The 17096-nt window shown below is 41.4% G+C and overlaps 2 protein-coding genes across 2 annotated transcripts; one reads left to right on the forward strand and one right to left on the reverse strand.

The window, feature by feature from the left end:
* The first annotated feature begins 1996 nt into the window (after nt 1-1996).
* Nucleotides 1997-2998, forward strand: LOC121753044 (glycine-rich protein 2-like). Its single transcript, XM_042148193.1, has one exon. It carries the CDS (start codon nt 2087-2089, stop codon nt 2702-2704), a length of 618 nt encoding a protein of 205 aa, XP_042004127.1. The 5' UTR covers nt 1997-2086; the 3' UTR covers nt 2705-2998.
* A 402-nt stretch (nt 2999-3400) lies between these two features.
* On the reverse strand, nt 3401-13688 carry LOC121750577 (auxin transporter-like protein 5). Its single transcript, XM_042145137.1, has 8 exons — nt 13494-13688; nt 13235-13420; nt 13042-13154; nt 12766-12949; nt 5087-5184; nt 4247-4454; nt 3909-4166; nt 3401-3810 (listed from the first exon to the last, which is right to left on the reverse strand). The coding sequence occupies exons 1-8, from the start codon at nt 13641-13643 to the stop codon at nt 3553-3555; spliced, it is 1455 nt and encodes a 484-aa protein (XP_042001071.1). The 5' UTR covers nt 13644-13688; the 3' UTR covers nt 3401-3552.
* Nucleotides 13689-17096: the final 3408 nt, after the last annotated feature.

Raw genomic sequence — 17096 nt, forward strand, 5'->3', positions numbered from 1 at the left:
TACTGCAAAAAGATTGTTGGTTACAAAGCTGGCAGTGCAGTGCCCAATTATATCCATTTCAACACGCATATATTTCTACTGCTTTTTAGTATTATCCTTTTAATTAGTAATATTTTTAATTTTTATGTGTCACCCTTCCTCAATTAGTGAACCACAGAATCATTTACATTATTTTTTTACATTTCTTATCTGTAATTTTGAAATTATGAATATTCAGTTCTGTATAGTACTGTACTCCGTAAAAAAGTAATAATACGACAGACTTGAATATGAAATGAAATGATTGGATATCATAAAATCCCTTAATAATAGTTTTTGCAGTTAAATGTAGATATATTCAATTTAATCATTTCTCGTTGCAACATCAAAGAATAATATTAACACAAATCAATTCAAATTTTGGATGAAAATTATGTGGATCTTGTCCTAGAAAAAAACCTTGGTATAAATGATATAAGATATTCGCACTCTAACCAATTTTTTTCACAATATACGATGCATACTATAAATCAAAGAAACATGTTTTGTATACAAGCGTATATATACGAATAATAAAATTTTAAATTCGTTATTTATACTCGTAATCTTGAATTTGGCAAATATCTCTGATTGATATGCAGTAGAATAGTTAATCCTTATCTTTCTATTATATCCTAGACCGATAATATGAGGTCATCCATATCCATGTCTCCCATCTTTTAACTATCTCATCCCTTAATTATTCATGGGTTCCACTGCATTTTTTACCCAATCTCTTAACTAAAAGACAACACATGCATCCCTCCATATTTTAACAATATCATCTCTTAACTATTCATTCAATTTAATTTTTTATTTTTATTTCCAACAAATTCAATTAATATTTAACTGAAATATTAAATTAATACTAATAATTCATAAAATCATTAAAAATCACAAAAATTACAGCATCCGAAAATACGAAAAATACATAATTGAAATCATAATATTACAATTTATTGAAATCCGAATAATCATGGAAAGTGATGCGGTGATCGTCTAGCAGTTGCCAAATTTTGCCCAAATGTACTCCATTAGATCCTTCTAGCGATTCTTCCATCATTCGACGAATTTGTTCAAATTGATGCATGAATAGATTAAATTTGGGAGAAGAATTGGAGAGGAAAGAGATATGATATGATAGTGATTTGAAGAAAAAAAGATAAGAGATAGTGTGTTTGTGTGTAAAATGAAAGAGGTTAATAGGAGTATTTATAGAATAAAAAAAGAAAAAAATACCGTTAAAATTTTTTAAATTTAATTTTTTCTTTGGGAAAATTGTTTTAAAAAAAAATTTATTTATTGCGTCAGCATGACGACGCCCACTCGGGTGCCGGCGAGTGGGCGTCGCGCCAGAGCTCGCCACGTGGCGCTGGCTGGTGGCGAGACAGCCGGCCACCCCCTTTCCCCGGGCTACACGACGAGACGGAGCATCTACATCGGTGTCTCGATGCGGTCTCGTCTACCCGAGACAAGACCGAGCTCGCATCGAGACACCGATGCGGATGCTCTAACTAAAAAAAGAGCACTCCACAATTTAACATGTTAAAGCAAACTGAATTATTATTCTAATAAAAATACTACCAGCAAAAGACCTCAAAATCTTGAATCTTTAGAAGCTAGTAATAATTATATATTTCCGTGATTTTTCGTCCATAGCTAATAATTATTTAGTATTTTTCTACTGTGATTCGTTTGTAAAATCTATCCCAAGAGCGTATAAGTAATTATTTTTTCTCTAAATAAAGGAGGGGAATAAATGAATGGCAATCAAATCGAGAATCGAACGGTCATATTATTGGCCGTTGGATTTCCACGACAAGATCCACCCGTCACTTCGATTCCCCAGTAAAGATAATTATTAAAAAAAAAGTAAAAAAAATCACGGACCCCACTTCGTAATTTTCAAGCAGTTGAATAAACAAAATCAAGTCCGATGACGTGGCGTGCCGAAACAAAATATAAATAGCCACGCCTCTGGAGGCCTATATTCCATCGACCACAAGGGTTTAGATAGCGAAAGGGGTTTTATTAAGTGAGAGAGTGTGAAATTAGGGTTTGGGAAACGATGTCTGACGGCGAAGTGAAGAAGGGATCTGTCAAGTGGTTCAACGATCAGAAGGGGTTCGGCTTCATCACTCCCGATGACGGCAGCGAGGATCTTTTCGTCCACCAATCCTCCATCAAATCCGACGGATTCCGCAGCCTCGGCGACGGCGAGGTCGTCGAATACACGGTGGAGTACGGGAGCGACGGCCGCGCCAAGGCGGCCAACGTAACCGGACCTGATGGCGCGTCTGTGCAGGGCAGCACCCGCGGCGGAGGCGGCGGCGGTGGCGGTGGCTACGGAGGTGGAAGAGGCGGCTATAACGGAGGAGGCAGAGATCGTGGCTACGGAGGCGGCGGCGGCGGCTACGGAGGCGGCGGTGGCGGCTACGGAGGCAGCGGGGGTGGCTACGGAGGCGGCGGTGGCGGCTACGGAGGAGGTGGCGGCAGCGGCTGCTTCAAGTGCGGTGAGAACGGTCACATGGCGAGGGAGTGCCCGACCGGAGGAGGTGGTGGCGGCGGCGGTGGCCGTTACGGTGGTGGCGGCGGTGGAGGCCGTGGTGGTGGTGGCGGCGGCGGCTGCTACAACTGCGGTGAGGAAGGGCATTTCTCTCGCGAGTGCCCTAACTCCAACCGTTAGATCTGCTTCGTTTTCCGTCAGTAGCTGTTTCTGAGCTTGGTTTATGTTTATCTTTGTTTTCTGGTCTGGTCTAGTGGTCTAGGGTTTCTCATATGGTACTGCATAATGAGGTTTCTGGTGTGGGCAAGACACTTTTGGGTTTCACTACTGTCTGTTCCCCAGATTTCTCATTTTTCCTTAGGGTTTGAATATTTTGAATGTGATGTTGGTCTATCTCTATTTTTGTCCACAAATGTATACATGCGTACATGTATGAACATGTTGGTTGGCAATCTATCAAATGAATTGAGTGTTTCTCTTGTTGTCCAATTTTTAATTCATTGAATTGCTCTGTTTTTTTTACTTGAATCAAAATCGTTTAGGAAGGTAGATGGAATCCGTGGTTTGATGATATACCTCTGTCGAATATGTTAATGATATGTTTTTTTTTCAATTATGTACCAAATCGATCCGAATTAGCGATGATATGTCAGAACTAGCTAATCTACAGAAGCAACATCGATTCAATTTTGTTTGGCATCTGAATATTTTGATAGCGACGTTGATATAAAATGATTATCTGTTTTCATTTATTGGGAGAGATATCTTTGTTTGGATTATTGAGAGAGATCTTATTATGTCATCATTATATAAATCTCAACATTTGTCTGTTTGAAGTTTTAATCAATAATAGTCAAGCAGTGAAATTTGTATTTCGAGGGAACTTCCATTTTGGCTGTGAATTCACCAATGCCATAGTTTCGGCTTGAACATTGTACAACCAAAAGAAAGCTCTCTACTCTAAAATTACACACCTTTTCTTATAGAATGGCACAAAATTGTTTCGTAGTTCATTTAACTTCATTGGCTCAAAGGGCGTGGCGATGGGTGGAGTTGGCCCTGAGAGGCGGCATTGGAGCGACGGCAGCAGGTGAATGTGGCGGAGGTAGGCATTGGTAGCATTTGGTGAAAAGCCCAAATGTGTCAATTTGGTGAATGAAATTAGTCATACTAGCCCATCCACCGAACCCAAATCCAACAATTAGAACCCACACCACCACAAATATGTTGATCAGATACGCACCCACCCATCTCCCAAAGTACTTCGAAGGCTGCTCCACTGCATTCTGCATAAGGCCCAATAAATATGTAGGTCAAATTATCCTCTTGATCTCGAGCTTGATAAGTAAAAAAGTTTGAATTTGTGGGTTAATGTGGGTGTTACCTCTCGTGCTGTGGCTGATCTGAAGGTGAAAATGTGAGCCAGGGCCGGGATAATGTAGACGGTAAAGCTAACGAGAAGCGATCCGACGGTGGAGTTGATGGGGCCGAAGAACGGGAAGATGATGGCCAAGAACCAGATCGGGATCACCACTGGCAGCCGCGCCATCGCCCTCTTGCACAAGCTCTTGCACTCGTGCAACCCTATGGCCTTCTCCCACACGAAATACAGTGGAGTGCAAGCAAACCCGAACGTTATGAACTGCACCACAAACAACAACAATAGTGTTAACAGATGGCCTCAATGAATGGCGTTACTAATGTGGGGTTTCAAGATTTTGCCTGGTGGATTAGCATCAAGATTACTGCCATGTCCTTGAATGGAGATCTTGGGAGGAGAGAGAAAGCATTGGAATGATTAAGCAGCAAATCCCCAAAAGCCCAATACACAGCTGATGCAGAGGGGAGGGTCAGAGTCAACACATAGAGTGTTGCTAACAGATAAATGGCCTTGAATTTCTGTGGCTTCCACATTGCGTGCATGATCTCTCTGTCCCAACACCAAAAATATATCCAACATTTATGATTTGTCTGAAAAAAACCCCAATAAATTCACAGCATTGAATCCTAAAGCACACAACCACCCACATCTTGCTACCTTGAGATGGTGTTATCTCTTCATTAATTGCTCTCTTACTCAAAATAAATCTGAACCCTTTATTGTGTAATGTCATTTCGTAGCTCATTAGGACAGATTGTGCATTTATGTTAGAGCTTACAATTGAATCAATAAAAACCTTTTCCACTTGCATCAATTTTATCATAAGGGCTTTATATGAACAAAAGTGAGGCTTTATAGCTACACACTCCAAAGGGCAAAAGTGTTCCCAAGAAAGTGCGTTTCTTTTCACCTTAGCACGCCTAAAGAAAATGGCAGTGTTTGAAAACGACTAAATATAGCATGAAAAAGGCATGACATTGAACTTAAAGAATTGTTTTATGAAAAAATAAAAGTGATTGGTCACTTGATTCCATATCTGGATGTCTATATTTGTCAATGTTCAGTCCCTTTTAAACTTGTATAAAGACTAAAGAATCTCAAAACCCCCTGCAAATCTACCCTTTAACCCCCACCAGACAGAGCATTTGTAATAGTAGTATTTTTATATTTGAATGTCTTACACAGTCACAGCATGTCCCCCAAATGTGTATAGAATGTTTGTGGCTCCAGTGAAATACAACACCATCTTGGTTGGGCCCGAGTGCGTAACGCCCTCGACCTATATTATACACGACGCGCGAGCAACAAATTATCATTAGTGACTCGTCCTAACCGAATGAGAAGTAAAGTGAAGTGAGTTGGTTGATGGAGTACGTACTAAACAAGCCCAACAGCAGTAAAGCCCAAGACAGAGTATCAGTTCGGCATGACTAAAGAGTATCAGTCCGGCGTGACTAAAGAGTTCAGTTCGGTACAACCAAAGAGTTCGGCCCCAGCCTACAGCTCGGTGAAAGCCAACTCATCAAGCTCTGCTCTCAGGTCGGCATCAAGCTCTACTCTCAGATCGGCAAAAGCTGCTCGGCAATAATTCAGCAGTTCGGTCTCAGTATTCGACCGAACTAGGAGATAGTGGACTCATACAAGATTTCCACCTCCACTACACCGACGATCTATTTAGTGGTGTCAAGCAGTCATTAACTCATGCAGGATAGTGGACCCATGCAAGGTCGCCACGATCTCCACGACATCCACTACCTAATAAATGCTGCATGCCACGATCTTAGTTCACTGTATAAATAGAACCTAGGTCAGATAGATAAGGTCTTCTGCTTCTTCTTTTAAACTCTAAAAAAGCTCTCTAGAGAGAATATCATAAAGCAGGCCAGTGTTGTAAGCTGTAATTCGCAGATCAAGCAATACAAACCTGCCCCCATTTCTCCCCGTGGACGTAGATTTACCTCAGTAAATCGAACCACGTAAAACCTCTGTGTCGTAATTTATTTTTACGTGCATTAATTACCATCGAAAATTCGCCGCTTCATCACTGGCGCCGTCTGTGGGAAACAGAGAACCAAATTTGTGATAAAGCGAGTTTTTGATCCTCTTCTACCAAAAAAAAAAAAAAAATGCATACCAGATCACATAACACCCGTGCCTCCGTCCGTGATAACCATGAGGAAGCTAATCCAGCAGCCCATAGGCCTGGAAAGCAGCCTCGTGAAAAATCTACTTCCAGTTCTCACGGAGAAGGAGCAAGCCGCTCAAAAGGTCCACACACCGAGTCTTCCCAGCAGCCTGATTTGAACGAGGCTGTCAAGCTGTTCTTGGCCGAGAAGCAGGAGGAGTTCTTAACCTTCCTGCAGAAGAGCCAACAGTCGGAGAAGACAACGGCGGATTCTCCCTCCTCATCCAGACATGAAAGTCACTACCGCAGTAGTGACGTGTCTTCCAGGAGAAAGAATCCTCAACCCCGACATGTTCCTCCTCGGTACCGGAACCACAGGAGAACTCCATCTCCTCCGTACCGAAGAGATGTCGGGTTCGCCATGTACGGAGCATTAAAGACTCCATTCTCGGACGACATCACCCGGACTCCTTTGCCGCGGAACTACCGGACACCGTCAATGACTTATGACGGGCTAGAGGATCCTCATGACTTCTTGGGACGCTATCAATATAATATGGCGAACCAGGGTCTCAATGAGGTCCACATGTGCAAGCTGTTCCCCGAGTTGCTCATCGGGAACGCCAGAAGGTGGTTCGACAGCCTTCCTCAAGGCAGCATCAGATCCTACCGAGATCTCATGGATGCTTTCCACAGGAGGTTCTTTCAGAAAGCGGAAGCCCGAATCACTTCGGCTCAGCTGCTTTCTATACGTCAAGGTCGCGACGAAAAGATCAGCGACTTCCTGACGAGATTCCATAAGGAATGCCTACAAGTAGATAATCTCAATGATCTACTTGTCATCTCGGCATTCCAAAATGGAATCCTGCCCGGAGCTCTCTACAGAAAGCTCGTGGAGTGCGGTCCGCAAACAGCTCAAGAAATGTGGGACATTGCGGACCAGTTTTCTCGTGCGGATGAGGCAGACCGTCGAAAACGGTCGTTAGACAGCTCATCCCAAGGAGACAAAAGGAAGCCCGATCAAAGCGACCAGGTGCTTCCTCGCCGAACTCCTTTTGAAAGAATTCAAAGGGCACCAGTACAAGGCAGATTGGGACCACGTCTCAATCCTGAGAAGCCGCCCGCTCAGTTCGTACCATTAAACAAGTCAAGAGCGGAAATTTTCGAACTACATTCCGATATGTTCGAAAAACCAAAGCGGATGACGAAATCAGCCGCACGGCGACTTCAGGATCAATATTGCTCCTTCCATCAAACCCACGGTCACGATACCGAGGAGTGCCGAGATTTGGCTGCAGGTATTGACGTTCTTGTGAAAACAGGAACGTTAAAAAAATACCAAAGCAAGCAGCCGAAAAAGAACAAAAGGCAGAGAAGTGCGAACTGCAATCCTCAGGATCCGAAAAGACATGAGGATCCCGAAGACGACGACGAGCCGCAATACGATGGAGTAATCCTGACTATTGATGCTCTCCCAGCCGGGAAGACTAAGTCGTCCCTAAAAGCAGAACGCAGAGGTTCCAATCAAGAGGAACCAACACATAAAAGGCTGAAGAAAGACGAAGTGATTACATTTTCAGATGCCGATCCCGTCCCAGCCATCTCTCCTCACCAAGACGCTATTGTCATCCAAGCCGGGGTGGCAAACAAACTGGTCCACAGAGTATTTGTGGATACAGGAGCGTCAGTCAGCATTCTTTTTAAAGAATGTTTCGATAAAATGGAAGTGGATCCAGCTCGGCTCAGTCCGGCTCCACTTCCTCTGAAAAGTTTCGCCCAGGAGGACACCCGCCCTGAAGGTATTATCAGCCTTCCGATCACGGTGGGAAAAGCGCCTACAAGCTCCAATACGATGATCGAGTTCTTTGTGGTGAAAGCTCGGTCTCCGTACAACATCATCCTGGGGAGGGACTGGCTCAACACAGTTCGGGCCGTTTGCTCTACTTATCACCTCACCATCAAGATTCCCACTAAAAATGGGATAGCGGTCATCCGAGGTGATCAAAAGAGAGCAAAAGAATGTCTGCAGATTGCGCTTAAAAGTGCCGAGCAATCAGTTCGGCACCATCAAGCATAGCAATCACAGCAACCGGAGTCGGAGGCAAGCGAGATGACCGAAGTCACTTCAGAGCCGAACTCAATGACCGTTCAGTTATACGAAGATGATCCATCCAGAACGGTCAACGTCGGCTTCGCAGGAACGCCTCTACTCCGGGAAAAGACCATTCAGCTCCTCAAGGAGTACAAAGATGTCTTTGCATGGTCTCCGTTGGACATGACCGGAGTGCCCCCCGAGGTAATCACTCATCGGTTAAATATTGATCCTTCAATCCGGCCAGTAAAACAGAAGCAAAGACTCTTTGCGGCAGAAAGAAGCCAAGTCATCCATGACGAAGTCCGCCAATTACTAAAAGCGGATGTACTATTCGAGGTGAAATATCCTTCTTGGGTGGCCAATCCTGTGATGATCAAGAAAAAAGGAGGAGGATGGCGGATGTGCATAGATTTTACCGATCTAAACAAGCACTGTCCAAAAGATTGCTATCCCCTTCCGAATATAGATAAAAAAGTAGAAGCTTTGATCGGCTTCGAAATTTTCTGTTTTCTTGATTTATACAAAGGATATCACCAAGTGTTGATGGATGAGAGTGACGCTCCGAAAACAGCTTTCATCACCGATTTCGGCATTTTCGCTTATAAAAAGATGCCATTCGGTTTAAAGAATGCCGGAGCCACTTATCAAAGGATGGTAGACAAGCTTTTTCGGCACCTAATCGGGAAACAGGTTGAAGTGTATGTCGACGACATAGTTGTCAAAAGCAAAAGCACTTCGGAGTACGAAGACAACCTCAAATCCACTCTCGACGTGCTCCGGAAAGCCAACCTCAAACTCAACCCCCAAAAATGTACCTTTTTGGTAGATTCAGGAAAATTTCTGGGTTGTTGGGTTTCAAAGGACGGACTCAAGGCAAACCCTTCAAAAGTTCAAGTCATTCAAAACATGGCAATGCCGAAGTCCATACATGACGTGCAAAGGCTAACCGGATGTCTAGCCGCACTGAATCGATTCCTTTCCCAAGCAGCCGAAAAGCAACTGCCGTTCTTCAAAGTGTTGAAAAAAGCACCAAAGTTCGAGTGGGGAGCCGAGCAGAAAAAGGCCTTTGACGAGCTCAAAAGTTATCTAGCCGAGCTTCCTATTCTCTCTGCTCCAACCGAAGCCGAAGTAATATTCTTATACTTAGCGGCATCAGATCAAACCATCAGCGCGGTGCTTGTACGAGAAGAAGGCCTAAAGCAGTTTCCCATCTACTTTACAAGCCGAGCATTAAGAGGTCCAGAAACAAGGTATCAACCTCTGGAAAAAATTGCTCTGGCGTTAGTAAATGCAGCAAGGAGACTGCGGCCATACTTCTATGCTCACAAGGTATGTGTCTTAACCGATCTGCCTCTTCGGCAAGTTTTGACCAAGCCAGAAGCATCAGGCAGAATCGCCAAATGGGCCATAGAGCTGGGAGAACACTCGATCGAGTACCTACCTCGGAAAGCCATCAAGGGACAAGCCTTGGCAGATTTTCTTACAGAGGCCAAGTTCGATCAAGCAATCCCTGTCATTGCCGAACAGAAAAAGTCTGCCAATGCCGAACTTGCACAGCCCTTGGAATCCGAAGTAGAGCCGCCAGACTGCTGGAGCGGATTCGTAGATGGAGCTTCAAACAAGATGGGAAGTGGAGCTGGTATTTTACTCGTCGCTCCCGACGGACACGAGGTAACCTACTCACTTCGGTTCCTATTCCCCACTACTAATAATGAAGCCGAGTACGAAGCCCTCCTGGCCGGACTTCAGTTAGCGCAAAGTCTGCTCGTCAAATCTCTCAAAGTCCATTGTGATTCACAAGTCATAGTAAATCACATGTTGGGTACCAGTGAAGCCCGTGACGAGAGAATGAAGAAGTATTTGGACAAAGCGCAAAGCATCAGCCGAAGTTTCTCCTATTTTCGGATAATCCGCGTTCCCAGAGCGGAAAATAGCCGAGCAGATACCTTAAGTAAGTTGGCCTCAGATCCGAGCTCAAAGGCGGAAGAATTAATGCATCGAAGCATTGATGAAGCCGAGGTACATTCAATATCCAGCTCGCCGAACTGGATGACGCCGATCTTGCAGTATCTGGATCAAGGACAATTGCCCGAAGATAAGAGAGAAGCTCGGAAGATCACGTGCCGAGCACTTCGGTACGAACTTCATGAAGGAGTCCTCTTTAGAAAGTCTTACCTCCAGCCGTTATTGCGGTGCGTAGGACCAGAAGAGACGGACTACATCCTCAGAGAAGTTCATGAAGGGTCGTGCGGTAGCCACATCGGAGCTAGAGCTTTAGCTAAAAAAGTTCTAAGATGGGGATATTATTGGCCAACCTTGGTACAAGAAGCAGTGCAGCTCGTCAAGACATGCCCGAAGTGCCAAATCCATGCAAATATCCCAAGAATGCCGCAGACCGATCTATCCACTATGCAAAGCCCTTGGCCTTTCATGCAATGGGGCATAGACATAGTGGGACCACTTCCTCAAGCTCCTCGGCAAATGAAGTTCCTAGTCGTTGCCGTGGATTACTTTACGAAGTGGGTAGAAGCTGAACCATTAGCTACGATAACGAGCTCGAAGGCATTGGATTTCGTCTGGAAGAACATAGTGTGCCGATTTGGCATACCCCACATCCTCATCTCGGATAACGGGACTCAGTTCACCGACAAGACGTTCAAGAATTGGTGCCAAGAGCTGAATATTCAACAGCGGTTCACTTCGGTCTCTCATCCACAAGCAAACGGACAAACGGAGGTAACAAATCGTATCCTGGTGAAAGGGTTAAAAGCTCGGTTAGAACAAGCCAAAGGACAATGGGTAGAAAATCTCCCTCAAGTCCTATGGTCCTACCGAACTACACCCACAACCTCCAATGGTGAAACTCCATACAGTCTGGTGTACGGCACTGAAGCCGTAATTCCGGTGGAGATCGGCGTACCCAGTCCCCGAACTCTAAATTTCTCCTCAGAAATGAATGACGACGGACTGAGAGCCGAGCTAGATCTTGCCGAAGAAAGAAGAGAATTGGCATGCATAAAAGCAGCCAAGTACAAGGAGCAAGTAGCCCGGTATTACAACCAAAGGGTGAAGAAGCTGCAATTTCAAGTGGGAGATCTCGTCCTGAGAAACAATGAAGTAAGCCGAGCAGAAAAGCTGGGCAAGCTCGAACCCACATGGGAAGGTCCGTATCGGGTATCAGAAGTCCTCGGCAAAGGGTCTTACAAATTGGCTCACATGTCAGGAGAACAGGTACCCCGAACATGGCACATTTCCAACCTCAAAAAGTTCCATTTGTAAGAGACAGTCCGGTCAGTCAGTCTTGAGTCCTGTTTGCTCAATGTGCTTTATTTGGTTTACTTGGTCTTTATTTGTCTCTGTGCGTTTTGTTTGTGTGTTTTGTCTGTCTCTGTGCGTGTCGTCTCTTACAAATGGTACTGAGGTATCTTGTTCTTCGAAGACTGATCCCCTTCTTAGAACATATACAAGCTAAACAATTGTGAGTCAAAGCTTCTAAAGAGGATACAAGACCACAATTCAGCTTAAACAAGCAGTTCGTCTGAAACGAGCTGCAACAAGCCCACGATTGTGCGTCAAAGCTTCTAAAGAGGATACAAGACCACAATTCAGCTTAAACAAGCACTTCGTCTGAAACGAACTGCAACAAAAGTCCAATTCTCGCGATAAAACTTGCCTGAATTAGGACTAGGGAAAGTCCGATCCACGCGATAAAACTCGCCGAATTAGGACAAGGGAAAGTCCGATCCCCAAATTAGGACAAGGGAAAGTCCGATCCCCAAATTAGGACAACGGAAAGTCCGATCCGAGCGATAAAACTCGCCAAATTAGGACACAAACCAAGTCCGGTCAAAGAAGAGTTCACTTCATGAGACCGTGGACAAACATCAACTTACCCCATACTTTTTTCCAGAATGCCGAAGTGATTCACTTCGCTTTTCGGGGGGGGTAGTGATGGAGTACGTACTAAACAAGCCCAACAGCAGTAAAGCCCAAGACAGAGTATCAGTTCGGCATGACTAAAGAGTATCAGTCCGGCGTGACTAAAGAGTTCAGTTCGGTACAACCAAAGAGTTCGGCCCCAGCCTACAGCTCGGTGAAAGCCAACTCATCAAGCTCTGCTCTCAGGTCGGCATCAAGCTCTACTCTCAGATCGGCAAAAGCTGCTCGGCAATAATTCAGCAGTTCGGTCTCAGTATTCGACCGAACTAGGAGATAGTGGACTCATACAAGATTTCCACCTCCACTACACCGACGATCTATTTAGTGGTGTCAAGCAGTCATTAACTCATGCAGGATAGTGGACCCATGCAAGGTCGCCACGATCTCCACGACATCCACTACCTAATAAATGCTGCATGCCACGATCTTAGTTCACTGTATAAATAGAACCTAGGTCAGATAGATAAGGTCTTCTGCTTCTTCTTTTAAACTCTAAAAAAGCTCTCTAGAGAGAATATCATAAAGCAGGCCAGTGTTGTAAGCTGTAATTCGCAGATCAAGCAATACAAACCTGCCCCCATTTCTCCCCGTGGACGTAGATTTACCTCAGTAAATCGAACCACGTAAAACCTCTGTGTCGTAATTTATTTTTACGTGCATTAATTACCATCGAAAATTCGCCGCTTCATCACTGGTAGTACCTGGCCATGAAGTAGAGATGCAATGGTGAGGTACCAAGCTGTGTAAGTGGTCATGATTAGACCAAGAAATGACCAAATCCTATAGTTGTGGAAAGATGGGATGAAAACAGTTGTTGCACAACATGCCCCAAAGATGTATGTCCATGTCCTCTTGTCCAAATTGTCATTTATGTAGTAGATATTGCTGCACAACAGTTTCAAATCAACCAATTTCTCATACAACTACTATATGCTAGTAAATACTTTAAAACAACAGAAATTCAAAACAAACAGTACCTAGCACAAGCAATGAGTTGAATAACTGATCCAAACAAGAGGAAGGTGCAGTTAAATGCCAAGCCCACATTCCTCCAATGCTTCCCAAGAAGCCCATCAAGAACTTCAAACCACTATTGTTTCCCCACCCCAAAAAAGTAACCAAAATTAGCAAAACGTGAAAAAAATCCTATAATAATTGTATTATTATTACCTGAATAACATGGTTCCTAAAAACCACCTTCTCCCTCTCCTTTCTAGTCCTATACTCAACATAGAGAATGCTAATTAGATATGCAGTCCAGCTCCCAAGCAATCCATAAAACAGCTGGAACAATATCCCTGACGTCATCCCCAGCTGCGAGAACGAATACGGCAACGTCAGCAGCACTTGAGCCACCTGCAAAACTCACACCCATTACTTGCATTTTTTTAACAAAAAAAAAGTGACATCCAAGAAAATAAGTACTAACCTGGTTGGAAGCGCAGCTGAACCAAGCGTCGTAGGCGGAGCCGCCGTGCCAGAAGAGCTTCGAGATTCTTGATTTCATGGTTGAGGGCTTCCCCTCGGCCTCCATTTCCACGTAGTTTGCGCTCTCCGCCGCCTTGTCGGAAGAGTCCATTTTCTTTCTATGTTTTAGTGTAAACTCTTTAGCGGAAATGTTAGTGTGAATATGAGTTAGCAATGCAGCATGAATTGAAGAAGCCTGCGTGTCTATATATATACATGGCGGGGGGGAATATTAATAATGGTGAAGAGCGACTTTGGGAAGGGAGAAAACACGCTTTTGTAGAGGTTCAAAGCGCTATTGTGTAAGCCTGTAAGGTGTTTTTTTTGGAGAACAGGAGTTGATTGTTTTTTTAAGTTTATTTTATTTTAATATAATATGATGGTCTTGTCTTATAGTTGGAGGGTTTTGATTGATTAAATATAAGTTTATGTGATGAATAAGTATTAGTTTAATGTTTATTAGTTGTATAAGCGTGACAGTCCTGTCCGCACGAGGGGGTCTCTAATTCCGAGATTAATTGTTAATTAATCTTTTCATACATGTCACGGAGGGTTATTAGTTTTGTTTCCTTTCTTTCAAAAAAGGAAAAAAAAAACAAACTCCGATTTGTTTCATTCCCTTCTCCTTTATATATATATTTTTTTATTGTTTGCTAATATTTATATTGATTAATAATTTTGAAATATCGTCAGTAGCCTACAATGCGGTGGAGTAATTCGAATTCGACAAATATTTATATTTGGGGCATTCCAAAATACGTATTTCATACTTTTAGAACATAAAATAAAACAATAAAAATAAGGGGTTAATATGGAGAATAATGAGAAAAGAGACCAAATGATTGCAGCTAAACGGGCGTGGTCGTTTTGCTAAGAATAATCTCATATTTACTGTATTTAATCACATAGGGGTAAAATAGGGAAGCTACTCAATTTATGAGGGCTCGAGAATCTTTGCACATCTAGTCCCTAAAATAGTCTTATTTTTCACATTAGTTCAATGCAAAGCATACATTATTATTTGTTGCATTATATATTACTCCAAGTTTTTAGGGATAAAATGATGCCTTGTTACTACGATAGAAACTTTATTTTCCGATTATAATTACATTTTTTTTATATAGTATCGAGTTATATGTAAATTACTCATACTTAGATGTGATGTAGTATTTGTAGTGTATAATTAATGCAAATAGTAGTATATGCTTGGAACCAAACACTAAAAACGTTACATTAGTTGATCATGTGAGTTTGCAATTACTTTAATTTAGCAACTTCAGTTTTTGTGAAGAATGGAGTACATTTCTGACAATTATCAACATACAGAAAAAAATTATGATATATAGAATAAACTTTTATCATTATTAATCATTATTCATTATTTTCAAGAAGATGAAATGGTACAGGCATGCTTTTCAAAAATACTTTTAACTGTTTACAGCTTTTACTCATATGTAGCTCTCATAACTCATAAGTATACTACTCCATTACTAATATTTTTTTAATATATATAGTAATTCATAAGTTGTTTTTGAAAATACAAATAAACTTACATGCGTATGTTGCTTTCTTAATCTGACCAATTACAAAACATAATTTTTAGAAATCTGAGATAGAAAAAAATATACGTATAATTTCAAATTTTAAATGAATTATTCGAGAGTTTATAGATTTATACGATAGACAAGAAGAACAAAAGAAAAAGTTTATCTTTATTTACCCTTTTTGCAATTAAAGTAAAAAACATGTGTGTTTCTTGTTTTTAAAAAAGTCAGAGTTTTGTACCAAAACTTCAACAAATAATCATTTAGATTCCATTTTAATTTTTATTGCTTTCTTCTTTGGCAAAACCATACAACCCATATACATTTATACAGCCTTATGTTTACCTTTTCTTTTTTGTCTTTTCTTGCAGAGACAATAAATATTACAGGGCAGTACATTTTTGTGAGACAAAGTGTGTGTGTGACAGATATTATTAAATTTGATTATGTTAAATAATTTAAGACTCTAATTAGTGTAGAAAATTAAAGGGTACATTCTAAAATTTTTGATTTACCTTTCAAGGAAAATCACCATTCACCCACCCCTCGCAAAATTAAAGGATAAAGAAATTTAAGATCATATACTCCAAAATCAATAATTACTCTACCTAAATACTAACACAGTACGTTTTTTCCCAAAGATAAACCCTTACATTTTATTTTATCTCATAGATATGAACATGTTATGTAATTATGGTTTTATTTATGTGCATCAGAAACATAGTGATTGTGAAATTTGTTGGAGAAATGATAAACCGTGACAATGGGACCAGAAACATTCTCTGAAAATTTGTCTCCTTTGACTGTCTCTATGATCATGACTCAGGTAATACTATAAAGTTATAAACCACTTTGAATTTCAAAAAAATATTTTTATTTTATTTTATTTTTATTAATGATTATTACTCCGTATTTATTTATTTGTGTGCACTTCAAACATATTTAAAACGTTTTAGCATTTTTTTCCTGATAAATAGCGAACTTCGATCCATCGATTATATATATGTATAAGTATATTAGCTGTTTTTATTTATTTTATTTTTAGTTTTGGTTAATATGTCTAAATACACACTATATGTGTATGTATGTTTTAAGAGAATATTAATAATTCGAAAAAAAATGGTCATTATATCTAGCGTGCAACATTAACGTCCACGCAAAGTTACATAAGAGACAGAGATTTTGATATTATAATTATTGATGATGATGACAATAATTAACACTAATTTAACCAAATATTAATGTTAAGAAGCATTCAAAAATGAAATATGTGACTTTGCCGATTGGGGATGGGGTGTATTTATGTTTATGGAAATGATTAAAAGGGACTTTGTTGGGTCAATATTTTTCCCATACTTCTTTTTAGTAGACAAAATATTTGCATGTGCTTTCATATCTCGAACAGGAAATCCAATTTCTTATCCCAAATTATTGAACATATTAAAGATATCCATATCACTTAGATATAAAATCTTATTATCCACGTATATAAGTATGTAATGTTTAGGGATGTAGTAGAATGTTTGACTTATGCTAACTAAAGTTACTACTGCATCTCAAAATAAAATTCAATTTTTGACTTACTTTCCTTTTACTTGGTAGTATTTGATCATTGGTATGTCATGGTGTGGATTGTTATAATGATTTGACGACATTGCAATTTGATAAATGATGCCATTAATTGGAGAAACTTTTGGTGCCAACATTATCTATGCTTAATAATTGATTCAAAGTAATTTCATCAACTAGCACAATCATTTTTATGAGTTCCCTTCTTGGTCCATAGGGTGGGAGTTGTTTTAACATGAATGATTGGATTTTGAATTAATAATCAACATGTCCAATCTGATAATTCATTCAAACTAAAACCACACTGGTCAGAGCATCCGCAGCGGTGGCGGTCGTCGCCACCGCCGTCCGTGCCAGCGGCAAGGAGAAGGGTCGCCGCCGCTGCGCTCGCGCCGCTGGCACGGCGCTGCTCGATGTATCGAGCACGTCCGTGCCAGCGGACGCATACGTGG

The sequence above is a fragment of the Salvia splendens genome, chromosome 10 (assembly GCF_004379255.2).
Source record: "Salvia splendens isolate huo1 chromosome 10, SspV2, whole genome shotgun sequence".
Classification (NCBI taxonomy): Eukaryota; Viridiplantae; Streptophyta; class Magnoliopsida; order Lamiales; family Lamiaceae; genus Salvia; species Salvia splendens.